The 21,060-nt window shown below is 51.0% G+C and overlaps 1 protein-coding gene across 2 annotated transcripts in view; it reads left to right on the top strand.

The window, feature by feature from the left end:
• Window positions 1–9,869, top strand: part of LOC144819184 (avidin-related protein 1-like) — a 64,398-nt gene extending 54,529 nt beyond the window's left edge. For both annotated transcript variants that reach the window (XM_078677158.1, XM_078677157.1), the window contains exon 4: window positions 9,601–9,869. In XM_078677158.1, the coding sequence (XP_078533284.1) occupies window positions 9,601–9,655 (55 nt within the window). In that variant the 3' untranslated portion in view covers window positions 9,656–9,869. The remainder of the gene's footprint in view (window positions 1–9,600) is intronic.
• Window positions 9,870–21,060: the final 11,191 nt, after the last annotated feature.

Raw genomic sequence — 21,060 nt, 5'->3', positions numbered from 1 at the left:
GAGAGCTGCTAGGGATCTCAGCAGGGTTTGAGAGAGGGGCCACTGATGTGTGGGGGAGAGCTGCTAGGGATCTCAGCAGGGTTTGTGAGAGGGGCCACTGATGTGTGGGGGAGAGCTGCTAGGGATCTCTCCAGGGTTTGTGAGAGGGGCCACTGATGTGTGGGGGAGAGCTGCTAGGGATCTCAGCAGGGTTCGTGAGAGGGGCCACTGATGTGTGGGGGAGAGCTGCTAGGGATCTCAGCAGGGTTTGTGAGAGGGGCCACTGATGTGTGGGGGAGAGCTGCTAGGGATCTCAGCAGGGTTTGAGAGAGGGGGCACTGATGTGTGGGGGAGAGCTGCTAGGGTTCTCAGCAGGGTTTGTGAGAGGGGCCACTGATGTGTGGGGGAGAGCTGCTAGGGATCTCAGCAGGGTTTGAGAGAGGGGGCACTGATGTGTGGGGGAGAGCTGCTAGGGATCTCAGCAGTGTTTTTGAGAGGGGCCACTGATGTGTGGGGGAGAGCTGCTAGGGATCTCAGCAGGGTTTGTGAGAGGGGCCACTGATGTGTGGGGGAGAGCTGCTAGGGATCTCAGCAGGGTTTCTGAGGAGGGTCCATTGATGTGTGGGGAGGGATTATCAAGCTAGGGATCTCAGCAGGGTTTGTGAGAGGGGCCACTGATGTGTGGGGGAGAGCTGCTAGGGATCTCAGCAGGGTTTGTGAGAGGGGCCACTGATGTGTGGGGGAGAGCTGCTAGGGATCTCAGCAGGTTTTGTGAGAGGGGCCACTGATGTGTGGGGGAGAGCTGCTAGGGTTCTCAGCGGGGTTTGTGAGAGGGTCCACTGATGTGTGGGGGAGAGCTGCTAGGGATCTCAGCAGGGTTTGAGAGAGGGGCCACTGATGTGTGGGGGAGAGCTGCTAGGGATCTCAGCAGGGTTTCTGAGGAGGGTCCATTGATGTGTGGGGAGGGATTATCAAGCTAGGGATCTCAGCAGGGTTTGTGAGAGGGGCCACTGATGTGTGGGGGAGAGCTGCTAGGGATCTCAGCAGGGTTTGTGGGAGGGGCCACTGATGTGTGGGGGAGAGCTGCTAGGGATCTCAGCAGGGTTTGTGAGATGGGCCACTGATGTGTGGGGGAGAGCTGCTAGGGATCTCAGCAGGTTTTGTGAGAGGGGCCACTGATGTGTGGGGGAGAGCTGCTAGGGTTCTCAGCGGGGTTTGTGAGAGGGGCCACTGATGTGTGGGGGAGAGCTGCTAGGGATCTCAGCAGGGTTTGAGAGAGGGGCCACTGATGTGTGGGGGAGAGCTGCTAGGGATCTCAGCAGGGTTTGTGAGAGGGGCCACTGATGTGTGGGGGAGAGCTGCTAGGGATCTCTCCAGGGTTTGTGAGAGGGGCCACTGATGTGTGGGGGAGAGCTGCTAGGGATCTCAGCAGGGTTTGTGAGAGGGGCCACTGATGTGTGGGGGAGAGCTGCTAGGGATCTCAGCAGGGTTTGTGAGAGGGGCCACTGATGTGTGGGGGAGAGCTGCTAGGGATCTCAGCAGGGTTTGAGAGAGGGGGCACTGATGTGTGGGGGAGAGCTGCTAGGGTTCTCAGCAGGGTTTGTGAGAGGGGCCACTGATGTGTGGGGGAGAGCTGCTAGGGATCTCAGCAGGGTTTGAGAGAGGGGGCACTGATGTGTGGGGGAGAGCTGCTAGGGATCTCAGCAGTGTTTGTGAGGAGGGGCCACTGATGTGTGGGGGAGAGCTGCTAGGGATCTCAGCAGGGTTTGTGAGAGGGGCCACTGATGTGTGGGGGAGAGCTGCTAGGGATCTCAGCAGGGTTTGTGAGAGGGGCCACTGATGTGTGGGGGAGAGCTGCTAGGGATCTCAGCAGGGTTTCTGAGGAGGGTCCATTGATGTGTGGGGAGGGATTATCAAGCTAGGGATCTCAGCAGGGTTTGAGAGAGGGGCCACTGATGTGTGGGGAGAGCTGCTAGGGTTCTCAGCAGGGTTTGTGAGAGGGGCCACTGATGTGTGGGGGAGAGCTGCTAGGGATCTCAGCAGGGTTTGTGAGAGGGGCCACTGATGTGTGGGGGAGAGCTGCTAGGGATCTCAGCAGGGTTTGTGAGATGGGCCACAGATGTGTGGGGGAGAGCTGCTAGGGATCTCAGCAGGTTTTGTGAGAGGGGCCACTGATGTGTGGGGGAGAGCTGCTAGGGTTCTCAGCGGGGTTTGTGAGAGGGGCCACTGATGTGTGGGGGAGAGCTGCTAGGGATCTCAGCAGGGTTTGAGAGAGGGGCCACTGATGTGTGGGGGAGAGCTGCTAGGGATCTCAGCAGGGTTTGTGAGAGGGGCCACTGATGTGTGGGGGAGAGCTGCTAGGGATCTCTCCAGGGTTTGTGAGAGGGGCCACTGATGTGTGGGGGAGAGCTGCTAGGGATCTCAGCAGGGTTTGTGAGAGGGGCCACTGATGTGTGGGGGAGAGCTGCTAGGGTTCTCAGCAGGGTTTGTGAGAGGGGCCACTGATGTGTGGCGGAGAGCTGCTAGGGATCTCAGCAGGGTTTGTGAGAGGGGCCACTGATGTGTGGGGGAGAGCTGCTAGGGATCTCAGCAGGGTTTGAGAGAGGGGCCACTGATGTGTGGGGGAGAGCTGCTAGGGATCTCAGCAGGGTTTGTGAGAGGGGCCACTGATGTGTGGGGGAGAGCTGCTAGGGTTCTCAGCAGGGTTTGTGAGAGGGGCCACTGATGTGTGGGGGAGAGCTGCTAGGGATCTCAGCAGGGTTTGAGAGAGGGGCCACTGATGTGTGGGGGAGAGCTGCTAGGGATCTCAGCAGTGTTTGTGAGGAGGGGCCACTGATGTGTGGGGGAGAGCTTCTAGGGATCTCAGCAGGGTTTGTGAGAGGAGCCACTGATGTGTGGGGGAGAGCTGCTAGGGATCTCAGCAGGGTTTGAGAGAGGGGCCACTGATGTGTGGGGGAGAGCTGCTAGGGATCTCAGCAGTGTTTGTGAGGAGGGGCCACTGATGTGTGGGGGAGAGCTGCTAGGGATCTCAGCAGGGTTTGTGAGAGGGGCCACTGATGTGTGGGGGAGAGCTGCTAGGGATCTCAGCAGGGTTTCTGAGGAGGGTCCATTGATGTGTGGGGAGGGATTATCAAGCTAGGGATCTCAGCAGGGTTTGTGAGAGGGGCCACTGATGTGTGGGGGAGAGCTGCTAGGGATCTCAGCAGGGTTTGTGAGAGGGGCCACTGATGTGTGGGGGAGAGCTGCTAGGGATCTCAGCAGGGTTTGTGAGAGGGGCCACTGATGTGTGGGGGAGAGCTGCTAGGGATCTCAGCAGGGTTTGTGAGAGGGGCCACTGATGTGTGGGGGAGAGCTGCTAGGGATCTCAGCAGGGTTTGTGAGAGGGGCCACTGATGTGTGGGGGAGAGCTGCTAGGGATCTCAGCAGGGTTTGTGAGAGGGGCCACTGATGTGTGGGGGAGAGCTGCTAGGGATCTCAGCAGGGTTTGAGAGAGGGGCCACTGATGTGTGTGGGAGAGCTGCTAGGGATCTCAGCAGGGTTTGTGAGGAGGGGCCACTGATGTGTGGGGGAGAGCTGCTAGGGATCTCAGCAGGGTTTGTGAGAGGGGCCACTGATGTGTGGGGGAGAGCTGCTACGGATCTCAGCAGGGTTTGTGAGGAGGGGCCACTGATGTGTGGGGGAGAGCTGCTAGGGATCTCAGCAGGGTTTGTGAGAGGGGCCACTGATGTGTGGGGGAGAGCTGCTAGGGATCTCAGCAGGGTTTGAGAGAGGGGCCACTGATGTGTGGGGGAGAGCTGCTAGGGATCTCAGCAGGGTTTGTGAGAGGGGCCACTGATGTGAGGGCCAGAGCTGCTAGGGTTCTCAGCAGGGTTTGTGAGAGGGGCCACTGATGTGTGGGGGAGAGCTGCTAGGGTTCTCAGCAGGGTTTGTGAGAGGGGCCACTGATGTGTGGGGGAGAGCTGCTAGGGATCTCAGCAGGGTTTGTGAGGAGGGGCCACTGATGTGTGGGGGAGAGCTGCTAGGGATCTCAGCAGGGTTTGTGAGAGGGGCCACTGATGTGTGGGGGAGAGCTGCTAGGGATCTCAGCGGGGTTTGTGAGAGGGGCCACTGATGTGTGGGGGAGAGCTGCTAGGGTTCTCAGCAGGGTTTGTGAGAGGGGCCACTGATGTGTGGGGGAGAGCTGCTAGGGATCTCAGCAGGGTTTGAGAGAGGGGCCACTGATGTGTGGGGGAGAGCTGCTAGGGATCTCAGCAGGGTTTGTGAGGAGGGGCCACTGATGTGTGGGGGAGAGATTCTAGGGATCTCAGCAGGGTTTGTGAGAGGGGCCACTGATGTGTGGGGGAGAGCTGCTAGGGATCTCAGCAGGGTTTGTGAGAGGGGCCACTGATGTGTGGGGGAGAGCTGCTAGGGATCTCAGCAGGGTTTGTGAGAGGGGCCACTGATGTGTGGGGGAGAGCTGCTAGGGATCTCAGCAGGGTTTGTGAGAGGAGCCATTGATGTGTGGGGGAGAGCTGCTAGGGATCTCAGCAGGGTTTATGAGAGGAACCATTGATGTGTGGGGGAGAGCTGCTAGGGATCTCAGCAGGGTTTGTGAGAGGGGCCACTGATGTGTGGGCCAGAGCTGCTAGGGATCTCAGCAGGGTTTGTGAGAGGGGCCACTGATGTGTGGGGGAGAGCTGCTAGGGATCTCAGCAGGGTTTGTGAGGAGGGGCCACTGATGTGTGGGGGAGAGCTGCTAGGGATCTCAGCAGGGTTTGTGAGAGGGGCCACTGATGTGTGGGGGAGAGCTGCTAGGGTTCTCAGCAGGGTTTGTGAGAGGGGCCACTGATGTGTGGGGGAGAGCTGCTAGGGATCTCAGCAGGGTTTGAGAGAGGGGCCACTGATGTGTGGGGGAGAGCTGCTAGGGATCTCAGCAGGGTTTGTGAGGAGGGGCCACTGATGTGTGGGGGAGAGATTCTAGGGATCTCAGCAGGGTTTGTGAGAGGGGCCACTGATGTGTGGGGGAGAGCTGCTAGGGATCTCAGCAGGGTTTGAGAGAGGGGCCACTGATGTGTGGGGGAGAGCTGCTAGGGATCTCAGCAGTGTTTGTGAGGAGGGGCCACTGATGTGTGGGGGAGAGCTGCTAGGGATCTCAGCAGGGTTTGTGAGAGGGGCCACTGATGTGTGGGGGAGAGCTGCTAGGGATCTCAGCAGGGTTTCTGAGGAGGGTCCATTGATGTGTGGGGAGGGATTATCAAGCTAGGGATCTCAGCAGGGTTTGTGAGAGGGGCCACTGATGTGTGGGGGAGAGCTGCTAGGGATCTCAGCAGGGTTTGTGAGAGGAACCATTGATGTGTGGGGGAGAGCTGCTAGGGATCTCAGCAGGGTTTGTGAGAGGGGCCACTGATGTGTGGGGGAGAGCTGCTAGGGTTCTCAGCAGGGTTTGTGAGAGGGGCCACTGATGTGTGGGGGAGAGCTGCTAGGGATCTCAGCAGGGTTTGTGAGAGGGGCCACTGATGTGTGGGGGAGAGCTGCTAGGGATCTCAGCAGGGTTTGTGAGAGGGGCCACTGATGTGTGGGGGAGAGCTGCTAGGGATCTCAGCAGGGTTTGTGAGAGGGGCCACTGATGTGTGGGGGAGAGCTGCTAGGGATCTCAGCAGGGATTGTGAGAGGGGCCACTGATGTGTGGGGGAGAGCTGCTAGGGATCTCAGCAGGGTTTGTGAGGAGGGGCCACTGATGTGTTGAGGAGAGCTGCTAGGGATCTCAGCGGGGTTTGTGAGAGGGGCCACTGATGTGTGGGGGAGAGCTTCTAGGGATCTCAGCAGTGTTTGTGAGGAGGGGCCAGTGATGTGTGGGGGAGAGCTGCTAGGGATCTCAGCAGGGTTTGTGAGAGGGGCCACTGATGTGTGGGGGAGAGCTGCTAGGGTTCTCAGCAGGGTTTGTGAGGAGGGGCCACTGATGTGTGGGGGAGAGCTGCTAGGGATCTCAGCAGGGTTTGTGAGGAGGGGCTATGACAACACTGTCGTGATTGGCCTGAGAGGCCTGTTTGGCCACTCAGGCAGTGCCTGGGAGCCTGGGACTGATCTTCATCCAGATGTGCACCACAGCCAGATGGAGAAATGCTGTATTCACATAATGATGTGAGCGGCCCAGGACGGCCGGCCAAACCATCATGCTCACTTAGAGAGTGCCACGACTCCTCCTACCCCCTCTGATGAGACCCCAGCCCACTCCGCCCTAACCTGGCTCCAAACCACAAGTAATAAGATAACACCTTGTGTTTTTATCATTGGATTGTTCCTTTGCTCTGCTCTGGGGGCAGTGGGGCGATGCTCCTTCGCCTTAGCCAAGGAGCTGCTGCTGCTTTTAAACACAATGCGCCCTGCCCTGCGGGCGTTGAGGGCCGGTCCAAGGTATGACATATGTATTAGAAAGGAAGGCTGAGGCTGGGCTAAAGGTTTCTTTTGTCAGGTAGATATGGCCCTTTAAAACTCCGCACACAGGCTGCGATCACAGGCCCGGGGCACGTCTTCATAGGCTACTCAAGTGGGTGCTACAATAAGCGTTGCAGATCTACTAGTAGCATTTAAGTTACAGGTCCTGGCTACCTGCGGTACCACTAACTAGGGACTTATGGATAAATTAATTGTACCAATTGGGTGTTAGCCAGTTTTACCATTTCTAAAGGAGAGAGCACACGCGCGTTAGCACTGCTTAGCAGAGGTAAAGCAGGGGCGGCTCTAGGCTCATGGCGGCCCTGGGCACGGAGCGTAGGTAGGGGGCCCGGAAGAGGGGGTCCGGGCGGGGCAGAGCGCGGAGGCCAGTGAAGGTGGGGTGTGGGGGGGTCCGGGCGGGGCAGAGCGCGGAGGCCAGTGAAGGGGGGGGGCCAGGGTGTTTGGAAGTGGAACAGAGCCGGAGGCCCCCAAATCCCTGCCAGGGGCCTCCCCGCAAATATGTAAACATCCTCAGAGGATTATTATATTGAGAATATATGTTGGCGTGGCGGCCCCTGGGGTTTGGCGGCCCTGTGCAGGTGCACAGCTTGCACATGCCTAAGGCCCAACCTGGGTAAAGTGCCAAGAGCCTTAAAGCCAACAAAATCAAATTCAGAAAAACAGGAGGGGTGACTGCAAAAAGTGAAGGGGTGACCCTGCAGAGAGGGCCATGTCCAGCAGGAAGTAAAGGGGAATCATGGGGCTTCATTGAGTTTCTGTTCTGTTGCCCCCCCCCCTTCGAGGCCCCAGGTCTCAGGGAGTCATGATGTTTCCGTAGCAACGACATTCATATTTATGTAACTGAATTTTCTGAATAAATCACAGTTCATCAATTGTGCTGTTTGCTATGGCATCTTGCAGCGAATGATTGGGCTCTGTCGTGTCGCGGCACTCTGGCGCTGCCCATGCACATGGTGTGCTCTCTTCATGTCTGGTACTAACTGGCATATTTATGAGAGGTTTGCACCACGCTAAGTGGTACATGCGTGACACAAGCCTCTAAGTCAGATTTATGAAGCCACGCGAAGCCAATTTGCACGTCATTGAATGGCTTCGAAAATCTGTAGTAAGGCAGCGCAGCAGAATTAGCTGCGTTGCCTCGCTCCGCGCAAGGGAGGCGTTCCATAGGCGCTGCGGTGGGTGTTTCCACGCAACTCCCAGACTTTTTGACATATTCCTGCATTTACAAGGACTTGTTTATTTTTGACTCTTTCAATGTGTGCTGATCTCTTCAGGCCACAGAGATAGAGGTTTGTGCCTCTGGGGATAGTTTCTGTGCAGGAAAGGGCCTCTTCCTGTACAAAAAACAATCCTGCCTGCAACGGAGGTGGTGCAAGGGTGCCTGCGTTGGCGCGAGGCTGCCGGAACAGCGCCAGCACACGGAGAAGAGACAGGAGTGCGCAGCATTGGATACATGCGGTGCATTTCTGCCCTTTCCCAGAGACGCGGGGCTGCACCTGCTGTGCTACATTGCGCCACTGTTTTCATAAATACGCCCCCATAGCTTGTGTCAGAGACGCAAGGCGAGCAAGGGTCTCCGCGGGGAGCTAGAAACGGCTTGCAATGTAGAGTCATTCTGACATGAGGCATTAGTACAGATTGAGGGTGTCTTCAGTGATGCCAAGCCTAAATGGGATTAATTTATTGTTTTTATATTTTAATATATATTTATTTTATAATAATAAAAATATATATATATTAAAATAATAAAAAATATAATAAAATAAATTATATTATAATAAAAAATATTAATTTATTAATTAATACAACTAAATGATTCCAATGGTACTATATATACTATCAGCCAGTTCGAAAAGGAAATCCATCCCAATGTGCCCCATGCACCTACCGGTCATTGCCTTATCTGGATGGACTTCAATCAATTAACAATATTGCAAATTGGATTATTGCATTAAAATAATTATGACCTTCTCAAATTAAAAATTCTAGACATTTGCCAGGAAAGGATTGCTGAATAATAATACACCGCAGCCTTGGATCTGCAGTCCTGTGGGAGCAGACATGATGACTCTGTATTGTGTGCAGTTACATGGATACTTTAAAGATATCAGTCTATTCAGGGCTGATTTTATACAGATCTTTAAACTGTCTACTCTCTGGTATTGTTTCGGCTAATGTTTCAGCATCATATTGGAGAGGCTTCATCAGGACAGAGGAAAGTCTCTTTGTGTGTAATCTGTCACCTGAGGTCTTAAAAATGAGAGGCGAGGAGGTTTAAAGACTGTCAATGAGATGCTTTTCACCAGGGTTCACAGCTGGTGCAGGCGACCCAGGGGCAGAGTCTGCGGGTCAGCAGAGGTCCGTGCTTTCATATTCTGTTAAGGGGAAACCGTTGGCATGGTCACATCTGGCAAATGCATCTCCCAGGGAACAACTGCGTGTGCACAAGATGTGAGGCACCCTGAAGTGTGCCAGTAACACCCCCTCTGCTGCAGCTCATGTGGTCTCTGGCCTAAGGGTGGGCGTAGTTCACGAAGTAGCGCTACGCGAAGCTACGCGAAGTGCACTTCGCACTACGCGAACTTCACGTAGCACTACGCGAGCTGCGTAGTAGCATGTTCGCACTGTGCAAGATGCGTTTTCAATGATTGCACAGTGCGGACAAGCATCTGGTACTGTGCAAGCATTGAAAACGGCATCTTGCACAGTGCGAGATGTAGTTTTCTGCTGCTCGAGTAGATTATTACTCGAGCGGCAGCTTTCTCAACGCGAACAGGTAGTTTCTCATTGAGAGCGGTCGCGAGCATGCGCAACCACTCACAATGAGAGACCTGACCTCCTCGCGTTGAGAATCTCGCCGGAATGTAATTTTGCTTGCTCGCGGTCGCGAACATGACGTTCAGGACCACGAACAAGCAAAAAGTGAGCGCTGCACTACGCTACGCTGCACTACGCATGTTCGCACTGTGCTACGTGCAGCTCGCATAGTGCGAAGTTGCGAAAACTTCGCAAACTGAGCGAGTGTAGCGTAGTGCTTCGCCCAGGGTTAGTCTCCGCGCGGGGGCTTGGTTTGAGTGTTTTGCACCAGGAGTTTTATGCCCTCTGTTGCAATACTAAGAAGAACCTTTCTTTGTTATGTAGCTCTCGTGACATATTTCTAACATATTTGTTATTCCCATAACACAGGTTTGGGTCAGTCTCCTTCTCAAAGTATGTTGCGAAAAAAGGCACAGCGGCCTGACCATGGACTGGACCCCAGAGTGAGACACCCAGCACCCAGACACAAGTTTACGGCAAAGTGAAGAACCAGTGTTGAGAGGAAAGCCTGCTCCTTGAAGCCTGAGAGCCTCCCACCCCGAGGCGCTATCCTCGCCGCCCTCTCTTTCAACCTTAATGGCGTCTGCAAGTGTAATGTTCATTTTAGATACCATTAATAAAAGAGATGAAAAGGTGTGGATTTGGCTTTGTGAATGCTTGTTTAGAGGTGAACACCTCCACCATAAGGTCATTAATATTCTCTTTCTAAGGTGCATTAATCAATCATGCCATTTGTATAGCACACTACTCACCCGGGAGGGTCTCAAGGCGCTTGGGGGGAGGGGTATGCTACTGCTCAAACAGCCAGGTCTTGAGTTGTTTCCTGAAGGCGAGATGGTCCTTAATGCAGCCTACACGACACGTGCAGTGCCCTGGTTAAGAGCCTGATATGTGACTTTGATTTCACATATCAGGGGTGTGCTCAGTCACACCCCTTCCTTCTTCCCTCACCTGCTGCCTCTGTTTCTTCTCCTTATCTTAGCTTCCACTGTTCTCTCCACTGCTCTCCACATCTTCTCTACTGCTCTCCACATCTTCTTCTACTGCTCTCCACATCTTCTTCTACTGCCTTACTCTGTTTGGGTCACTTTATCGCCTTCTTCCAACGCCTATTCTCAGTGATGTACCCCATCCGCCCTGCGCCCAGCTTACACTTGTGAGACCAACGTCCTTTGGAGCTCTCCCTGCACCTGAGAGGTGAGCAAAGACAGGTGTCCTGGCACTAGGGCTGGGCGGAATGTGCGTAGTCGCGCTACGGAAAGCTCTGTGAAACGGTAAAAAAAGTCCCCACGAGCACGCAGAGTTCCGCGAACACGCGAAATTGCTTGTTCAGCCCATTCGCAATGGTTTTTCCTGTTCGCGAACGCTGTTTGCGTGCTCGGGGGGAAATATGTCGCAAACACATATTTTGAAAGCGCAAACAAGCAAAAAATTCTGCACAGTCGCAGATCGCAGAATTTTTCGAAATTCCGCATTCTCCACGGAACGCGAAATTACCCAAATTCCACGTGCAAAATGTAATTTACCTCCCAGACACCCAAACATGAAATACAGACTGTGAACATAAATTCAGGCCAGCCATGGACACTCCCTGGCACATGGGTGATTCCTGAAGGATGGGAACCAAAGAGTTTGTCTCTAGTGTCGGTAAATCAAACGGACCCACACCAGGATGGCTCAGCGCATGTGTAACTCAAGATGAAACTCAACGAGGGCTAAATGGTAGGGACAAGGTTCTGGAAGGTGCATATGAGGCGATTCTTTGAGGCAGAAGATGATCTAACCCTCCTCTCTCTGGGTTTCTTCGATCGCCTCATCCTCCATCGAGGTGGGGTGGAGCTGCTGAACCTCTTGCCACGCCCCGATGGCTTCATGGAAATTCTCCTCCTTGGATGACCTGCTTAACCTCCACGCTCTCAGCCCTCTGCTCTACCAGGCTCCGGCTCTCCATGGTAGACCCATCCACCTCCATAGCCACAAACAAAACACTAAAGGTGCCAAAGTTGAAAGAAAAAAGAATTTAGAAAAATCAAAATTATGCAATTAAAGACATGGAGCGGTAGATGCATCATTGTTGCCGTTTGCGATTCCTAAATTGCGAAAATTAAGGAATCGCAATTTAGAAATCGCAAACGGCAATGCATGAACAATTCGCATTTATTTTTGCGATTCGGTATTTTTCCTTAATTTGCGAATCGCAATTAAGGAAAACCCTTCCCATTGATTCCTATGGGCCAAAAGGCCCATAGGAATCAATGGGAAGGCAATCACATTTTGTGAATTTCAAATTGCGATTCGCAAAATCTGAATGCAATTTCAAGGGTGCAGGGGGGGGTCCAAAGAACCCCTCCCTGCACCCCTGAAATGTAACTTTAAATGCAATTTACACACACACATGCCCCAAGGGCATGTGTGTGTGTAAATTTAAACTTCCAAAAATGCAATTTGTGCATATTTGATAGTTTTCTGTAAAATAGCATGAAGTTCAATTTCATGCTATTTTACCCCCTTTCCAAATTGCGAATTCGCAATTTAAAAATAATCATGCATTGCATTTAAGAAATCTCAAATTGCGATTTCTTAAATGCAATCGCAATTTTAGAAATCGCAACATGGTTGTGATTCCTAAAATTGCGAAATGCATGATGCATTCCAAATTAGTCAATTGCATTCGCAAACGGCCGAAAATTGCGATTCGCACAGTTTGCGAATGCAATTCTGTTTGATGCATCTAGGCATATGCCACTTAAAGACCAAAAATAATGTTTTTGCTGTCAATTAAATGTTGTTTTTTAAAACAATTTTAAACTTTCAAAACGTGTAGGTCCCCTGCCTCCACCCCTCCGCGCCACTGCTGTCTTTTCGCGGTGGGTGTTCCTATCTGGGGTGTATCTCTCTTTCTGCCCCTTCTCTTCCTGTTTGCCATTCATTCCTGGGCCCCGTCTGGCCTACTTCCAGTTGTCCTGCCTGCATACCCCCCTCCCGCTGCTGTCTTTTGTAATCCCTGTCTGCTTCCTGATGCTACTGCCCACAGTGACTGGAATGCATCCAGGGGGGTGTTTGCCCACCTAGGGCAAATTTACAACTTCTGGCGCATCTCTGCTAATCAGCAAGGATGCGCCAGAACAGTTGTGACACACCAAACCACCCGTGCACGACCACTGAAGCGCCGCATTTACAATGCGGTGCACCGTGGCGCACGGAGGGTCAGATGTGTGTCGCATGCCCCGGCGGAAAGGCGGCGCATTGCTGGAGTTGCATCGCATGCAAGAGGCAGCTCCAGCAAGGCTCGGGGGTGCCCCTATGCCTAACATGCTGCCTCAATTCTTATGCCTGTTTCAAGCAGGCGCAGGGTTTTGACGCAGCATGGCCCTAAAAGCGACTGAGTAAAATGTTGTAGATTCCACTCAGCCGCTTCTCCAAGGCGTTCCTGCCCCAGAACGCCCCCCCCGCCCCCGTGCCGGAACACCCACATGTGGCGCAGGGCTTTATAACGTGATGCATCTCCCTAGATGTGTCGCGTAGTAAATATCCCGCAGCATGACTTTGCGCTTTGATTGTTGTCCCTTCCTCTTTTCTTCGGCAGTGTGTATGGCGCTGGACCTGCATTTCCTGTCTTGCAACTCAATAAAGATATTTAAACACCCTGGGCCTGACTTAGGTCTCAGCGGACGGGGAAACATGCGGTGTTGCTAAACACAAGTTCTGGATAAAACAACTGGTCACTAATCGATGAAATTTAATTATTAATTTGGGTTGGTTGGAAAACCACCACAAGTAATAAAGTCACTAACTTGTTAGGCCCAGTCAAAGGTTCCGATAGTTGAATCTTGAGCTCAACCTCTGCTAGGCAAGGCACAGGCTTACATTAAAAAAAATTATAAATAATTTAGATGTACCAAAACAGTTAACCGCATCCGCGCTAGCGGTTTTACCGCTGTGCGCTGAAGTTTTGTAAATACCGCGTTACATGAGCGTACGAGAGGCGTACCTCATGACGAGCTGAGCTCGTCATCAGCGTGGAAGGGGTTAAATAGTCAAATACTGAAAAGAATAAAAATCCCACTCGAGTTTACAAAATATAGAGAAAAATGTAATAACCAAATTAAAGAAAATGAAAACAAATCTAATTAGGGGGACTGGAGATATGTTTTTAAAAGATTTAACTGCAAAACCACAATGAAAACATAGAACACCAATGTAAGTCCATGATTGCTGCATATTTAGATCAACGTGCAATTTCAGGCTGACTAGGCTGCAGGCTGGGTCAGATATATCAAGTGGATTGGTCCACGTGAAAGTCTGAAACTCAAAAAGTTCAAAAAAGGTTTCTTAGACACATTTCAGAAAGAGAATTTGTCAATTTCTTCAAAGAAAAATATTAAAATTTGTTCTAAGACCCTACGATGAATGGGATTTTGGCATTTGAAGAAGAAAAATTCTATTCATGATGCTTGCTGCTGAAACTTTAGCCATCGCCCTGGAACTGTAGGCCATTTACCTAAAGCATGTTGGTCCATTGGATGTTCTGGAGCTTCCACTATTTACTTGCAGAAAATTATTTATGTCTGAATGCAGAAAGGGAATTATTCATTTTCCCAGAGGTGCAGAGGACTCTGCATGGAACAAAGCTGAAATCCAGCCCGACACAGGCGAACTGACGGTCGGATACTTTTTCTGGCGGGTACTGCTGAAGCTTTCAAGGAAAAGTTTTCAAAAGTTTTCATACTTTCTTCTGGTGCTTACACATCCACAAGAGTACGTTTCTGAGGCTCCCAAGACTCAGGAAAAGACATGTATAGACTCTGAGAGTGTCAGGAAAAGGCCAACAGCGGAATCCAATCTAGTTCCAGTTGCTACTGGTCAGATGGGTACTTGTGTGCCTGTAGACACACAGGAAGTCAGCCAACTGATCCTTGAGTCCACTTCTTTGTCCTAAGTACAAGGCAGGAGGACCAGCCCTTCAGATGCTCTCAAAAGTTCCAAACAGCAGGTGTAGTCCTTCTTTGGTTCTTCTACAGGCCCAAATAGTGTTCTGAGGAGGTTGTGTGAGGGTGCCACATTTAGGGCTGGCCCAGTTAGTGGTTGGGGTTGACTCCTGGCTCTTCTCTGACCAATGGGGTAAATGTTCCCAGGGGCAACCGTACCTACTTTCACTGTTGTTCCTGTTTGCCCTGCGGCAACTAATCCTACAGTGCACCGTATTCCCAAAAACCAAGATTCGGAATCCATTCTCTCCTGTGCAGACCCTGTGTGCCCACTCACAGATGTGGCTGGGGTACGAGCAGTCCTGTACTCAGTGGTCATTCAATCCCATAACTCTCATCCCATCGGACTTGGTTACAGCATGACTAGGATGAAAAAAGCTGGGGCTTTACTTGGTGTCACCTGATATATATATTTTTTTCACTTTCTGAATTAATATTTGGTTTTATAAATGTCCAACAATGTCAGTTCAACTTTGAATGCTTACATTGTCATTGCAATTATGGACATATGTTGTATACATTCAATGATATCACCTGAATTCTTTATCGTTCCCACGTTATACAATGAGGAAGAATCCCGCCAGGCCAAAGCCGGGCACTAATGTAACCCCCTGTGGAAGTCTATACACGCAACAGGTAATAAAGTGAGTTTGGGTTCACCCCACAGCCCCCGCCCTCCATGCCTCACCCAGGTAACGGGTACGCGTGTGTCATCGGCGACTGATCTCTAACTCTCCCGTGTGAACCCACATTATGCCCCAGGAGATTCCTGACATTTACTTGTGGCATGGCAGGCCCCTTTGAAGTAAATGAAGTTCCTGGGTCCACACCAACTGATCCTTCTGCCAAGGGAAGGAACATGCCCCCTGGCACCAGCAGAGACAGTGTGCACCATGTGTATCACCAGCCCAGATGTTCCTCATTTTCAAGGTCAGTCCCAGTTTATGGATGTTTCTCTAAACCCATCACAGATGGAATATGAGCAGGCAGGAGTCTGTCCTCTGTTGTGATAAAATGGGAAGGGATGCACCCTGGTGGAAGGGAAACAGCCGAGCCTGGCACGTGCAATGACTCCCACCTCTCTTGCAGAGAGAGTGTGGAACCATCACAAGGGCTGGAGGGTGGTTGCCTTCCTTGTTGAGAGATGTCTGTATGTGAGGAACAGCAGAGTAGTGATTGAGGTGTCTGCATCCCTAAACATAGGTTGTTCTGACCAGTTATGTACATTTTGCCTTAGATTTTTCAGGCTCATATTCAGTAGCACACGCAGGAGCAGCTGGTCACTTTTCTTGTGGTTATACAAAATGGCGCGGAGCACAGCAGTTTATCAATGGGTGGTATACCTTGGCACGTGCCACAGGGCACCCAGCAGGCTTCCAGTTCTACTGCAATCTGAAGCAGGTCTCGAGGAGCCCTCTTGTCACCAATGAGGTGTGACCTGCTAAGTCCTACCCAGAAGACCCCTGGCTCTCAAGCCCGTCGCTCCCACCTGTCTCTGGCTGACATCTCTGCCGGACGATGCTTGGCCGGGTTTACATTACCAACAAAAGAGTGCTACTTAATGGAAAACAAAAAGGTAGCTGAGCACAGGGAGTCAAACGCACCCATTAGGTGTGTTTAGAAAGCCCTCACTCACCGACCTAGTCGGTGACATGCTTCATCATCGGGCCCCACTGGGTGTGACCGAATGTCACCCCAGTGTGCTTCAACGCCAGATTTACTGCGGAGCGGGTAATGTGAAGATGTGAGGGCTATGTGAAGGATTTAGGTGAGTGGTGTGAGGTGGTGACTCGTCGAGACGCGGTCACGAGGGTTGGTCAGGTTCACTAACGGGTGCCTGGCGTCGAGGGCGATGTGCCAAATACGCCGTCACCCCCCTCCCGCAGTCTATGGGGTGTAATTTTCTCTCCTTGCAAGTGCATCTATTTTTTGAGTCTCCTATTCTGAGACTAGAAGGGCTGTGCCTCCCGTTTTTTTACCGGTGACGCCACCTTCCCAGTGCACTTCGACAGATTCCTTTTTTACTTTCACGTCCCTTGGTAGGGTGGGCCTTAGCGTGCCCATACCGCCGGGGTTTAGTCACAATAGGTCCTGACGAATGCCAGGTTAATCATACCAACATTGGCTGAAACATGTTGACCGCTCACGTAATGTTATTGGAAACAGGCCATGCAATTTAGTTGACCTTGTTTTCCAACACATATTTTAACTATGCCCTTGGTGATCAACCATTAAATGAATTTTTGATACACCCAAGCCATTTTTAAGTCACCACCTCACACCACTCACCTAAATCCTTCACATAGCCCTCACATCTTCACATTACCCGCTCAGCAGTAAATCTGGCGTTGAAGCACACTGGGGTGACATTCGGTCACACCCAGTGGGGCCCGATGATGAAGCATGTCACCGACTAGGTCGGTGAGTGAGGGCTTTCTAAACACACCTAATGGGTGCGTTTGACTCCCTGTGCTCAGCTACCTTTTTGTTTTCCATTAAGTAGCACTCTTTTGTTGGTATTTTTCTAATTAAGTGGGGAGTAAGAGTGTCCGTTCTACCCTACCTCTCTTCTTGTTGATTCGGGTTTACATTACAACATTACTGTGATATCTTGCCAGTAAGCAAGGACGAACTCCTTTTGGCTCCTGATGGACTCCGTAGAGCAGTGTTAGAGCGGAGTGTGATTTAGAATGTTGGGTTTGCAGTAACACGCAGGAGAATAAAGACGTGCAATGCTAAGCTCCATGTGTGGCGTCGTCACTGGAGGGTACCCAGGCTGGGGAAGACGCTACGATTCCCACAGACGTACCTCGGCAATCTAGTTCTCTTTACCAGTTTTTAGCCAATTCTGGCGGGACTGGGAACAGGAGTCACAGAATTTACCATCAAACCGGGATTCGGGAACATCGACACCAGCAATCAATCAATCAAACAATCAAACAGTATTTGCTTGTTTTTTAAACTTGTTTTATTGATAACATTGCATCATAATTACACCATAAACATTTACCATATACATGTTACATTATGTCAATCATTGTTTTGTGTTCCTTTTTCTCATGACAACGGAGAGCAAGCTCCAGTCGCCTAGTGGATTACCATATCCTGCATTGCACTTCAAATTTCTATAATGATTTTAGAACATAAACAGAAAGAATTGAACCCCCCTAACTCAGCCCCCCCGGAAACAACCAGCAGTATTATCACTCCATATGTGAGCATTTCAGGCAGATTGGAATAACTAGTTTAATGTTTGTGTGAGAAGCCTGTCCGCATTTTCTGCGTTAGGTACCGGCAAAGTGTGGGTGGGTGATTATGTAGACACAATTTCATCATCACTTTGGGCTGTCATCAAGGACACTACTGTTAGTGTTTGTCCCATCCTACCAAATCTGTCTCAGCACTCTCATGCACTCTTACTGCCCTTGAAGCAACTCCCCTCCCTAGGTCACTGGTTACTGTTTTGAGCGCCAAGAAACCTATGGTGATAGCGCGTGGTACAAATAATTTTAATAGAATAGAATAATAGAATTGAAGCAACATTCATCTGCCATCCCCACTCATGCACATCTCTCCATTTATCCTAGGAGGATCCAGTTATCGCAATCTTCCTTTTTGCCAGCACCAGGCCTAACATTGCAAATTAATGGTGTACCCGTGTCCCGTTCTTCGGTGTTGTAAGTACCCCCTGAGAAGACTGTTTTATGAAGACTTCTCTACGCACCGCTGTTGTGGTGCGAAGAGTCTGCACAACCTGATTCCAGTACATCTGAGTCGTATGCAACTCCAGGTCAAATGTAGGAATGTAGTTGGGTCTGTGCCACAGCGTGGACAGGATGGCATTAGCCCCGGGGTGAACCGCGCCTGATGCTGTGGGGTCAGATATGTGCGATGCAAATAATGGAATTGGATGAGCTTAAACCGAGCATTGCTTGTTGCTTCAGCTACCTGTGCTAGAGCTCTATTCCACTCCCCATCTGTTAATGGGAGAGGTCCTTCCTCAGGCCATTTCCCCCTGACTGCCGATAAGTCGGCTGTGCCCTCCTCTTCAGCGCTTTATATATGTGTTATCACTGTGCCCGACTCCCGGCTCATCCGGGAATGTGCTCCATATCTCACCAATCATACACAAGATCTTAGCATACAGTAGGAAGTGCCCTACTGGTACCCGGAACCAGTCTTGTGCCTCATCAAAGATCAGAAAGGATCCATTCTGGTACAGATGTCCTGCTGATTCGCATCCTCCCTCCCTATTTAAGCAGCAGCAGCCCGCTCTCCCAGCTGATATTAAGAGTAAGGAGACGCGCTCAGCACCTGATTGAATACTTGTGCATATTTGAGATATTTCTGGGTCGCATTTGTGATTTGAAAACTTATGTTGCACTCGCCGTATTTTTAAAACCAAACTCACTCTCTCACCGTCACTTCCCCGGTCCACCGCTGACTCGGTCAGTTTGTTGTGGAGGGAAGCTGTACACAGGAGCACACCGGAAGTGATTAGACTTCCGCTGTGCATCCTGCTCCAGTTAGACGGGCCCTGGGTCATTTAACCCGATGTCCACCGAGACGCGCAGCGGATGCGCGCAGCGGGCGCATGAAGGGCGCACCGAAGACGCACCAAAGACAAGCCCGTCCGCGCCAGTATGTCGCCTCTCGCCAAGGACCCTGGTAGATTAATGGGGAATGGGCTTACCTACTCTAGGGAACATCTTCTAGACCTTAATAGCTCGAACACCCCATGCGCCAGGACTGCACCTCAACAGCTGCAAGGTACATTAAAATGCATGTGTGGATATATTCTTCCGAAACCCACTATCCTCCCGTCTCACGTGTCGGCCCACCCCCAACAACATATTCTGGTAGCACAGCTGAATGTAAGATCGCTAGCTAGACACTACACAGAAATACATGACCTGGTCACAGATTACTCTCTCGACATCCTGTTCCTCACAGAGACGTGGATGCAAGAGGATATGAATTCTATAGCCAACCTGGCTACCCCTGCGGGCTACTCTATCCACTTATTAAATAGACATACTAGGGGAGGAGGCCTTGTGGTAATGACCAAATCTCATTACATTTGCCTGTTCACTAGACTCAATATTGAGGGAAGTGAATGTGCTCGCTACACTATTAAGATAAACCCCCATTTCTCACTATCTGGAATTCTGATCTATAGAGCTCCAGGGCCCGACAGTAGCTTTGTTAGAGCTCTCTTGGAGACAGTTTGCTCCTTGGTAGTAGGGACCGCCAATTTTAACATCCTCGGGGATCTCAATATTCACTTTGACTTGATTACTGACAGTAAGATCAGCGGCCTGCTCCCCAACCTAGCCGCTTTCCAACTCTGCCAGCTAGTACAAGGCCTGATGCATAAAGGGGGACACCTTCTAGACCCCATCTTTACCAACTTAGAGGAAGCAACGGCAAAAGTGCCAATACCTATCACCTGGACTGACCATATGCTGGTGATCATGTCCCTGCCCATCCAGGACACACGTAACCCGAGTCTAGCACAAAGGGTGCATAAATGTCCCTGGAGGAAGTTACAACTTGAAGATTTCTACACCCTACTCAAAATCAACCCCCCCACGGACAGCGAAAACACACACTAGGGCTATGAAAACTTCTGCAACTGGCTAAACCAAGCTCTGGACACGCTGATCCCAGCGGACTGGATTAGAGCACGCTCCCAGGAGTCCAGCCCGTGGTTTAATGAGGAGCTATCTGCTCTTAAAAAAGAATGTAAAATCGAGAGCATAAATGGAGGAAGGACTATGCCCCAGAGTTGAAAACCCAATATGTCCACATTCAAAAAAACTACCAGAGACAGATTTGTAGAACCTGTGCAGCATATTACGCCAGCGAGATTAACAATAGTCAGAATCCCGCTAAGGTCATCTTTAAAGTTCTCAAGGAGTTGAGTGCGAAAAAAGTGATGGTGAATACAACTACCTCCCACACACTTTGCGAGAATCTGGCCTCCTTTTTTATAGACAAAGTTAGTAAGATCTACAACTCATTCCCGGCTATACCCACTCTCACCCCTTCCAACAATAAGATTACTCATAAACCTATGTCCATACCCGAAGTGGACCAAGAGGAATGTCTTAGACTCTGCCGAAAAATTGAATCTGGCTTCCCAGCAGACCCCCTAAAACCTGCACAATTCAGAGAAGCAGACACCTTGGTTCTTAACCCACTAAGAAATATATTTAACTCTTTATTTGTTACAGCTATAATACCCACTAGATGGAAGCAGGCATGGGTGTCCCCCATCATCAAAAAGCCTACTCTGGATCCCACCAAGCCGGAGAGCTTTAGACCAATCTCCCTACTACCCTGGCCAGTGAAGGTGCCAGAGTCTCACGCCAATATCATTCTGAATAAGCATCTCTGCTTTAACAATATCCTAGATGCCTCCCAGCACGGATTTTGTGATGGCCATAGCACTGAAACCGCACTCCTTAGTGTGACTGAACATCTCCGGGCCATCCTGGACTCTGGGCAGACGGCAGCACTGATTCTGTTAGATCTCAGTGCTGCCTTCGATACGGTCTCACATGAGGTCTTGTTACACCGACTGGAGATGGCAGGGGTTGTAGGACAAACCCTGGCGTGGTTTAAAGCATTTCTGACCGGCAGATCCTTCCGGGTCTCCACCCCTCCGTTCCTGTCCAAAGAGCGAGTGATAGAGCGGGGTGTGCCCCAGGGCTCCGCGCTCAGCCCTACGCTTTTCAATCTATACGTTCAACCAGTAGCTGAGGTCGGCAAAGGATGGGACCTGTCTATAGTCTCATACGCGGACGACACTCAGCTAGTGGTGTTGCTGAGTGACGAA

The sequence above is a fragment of the Lissotriton helveticus genome, chromosome 2_1, assembly GCF_964261635.1.
Source record: "Lissotriton helveticus chromosome 2_1, aLisHel1.1, whole genome shotgun sequence".
NCBI classification, from domain to species: Eukaryota; Metazoa; Chordata; class Amphibia; order Caudata; family Salamandridae; genus Lissotriton; species Lissotriton helveticus.
This window is presented reverse-complemented; position numbering and strand designations above follow the sequence as displayed.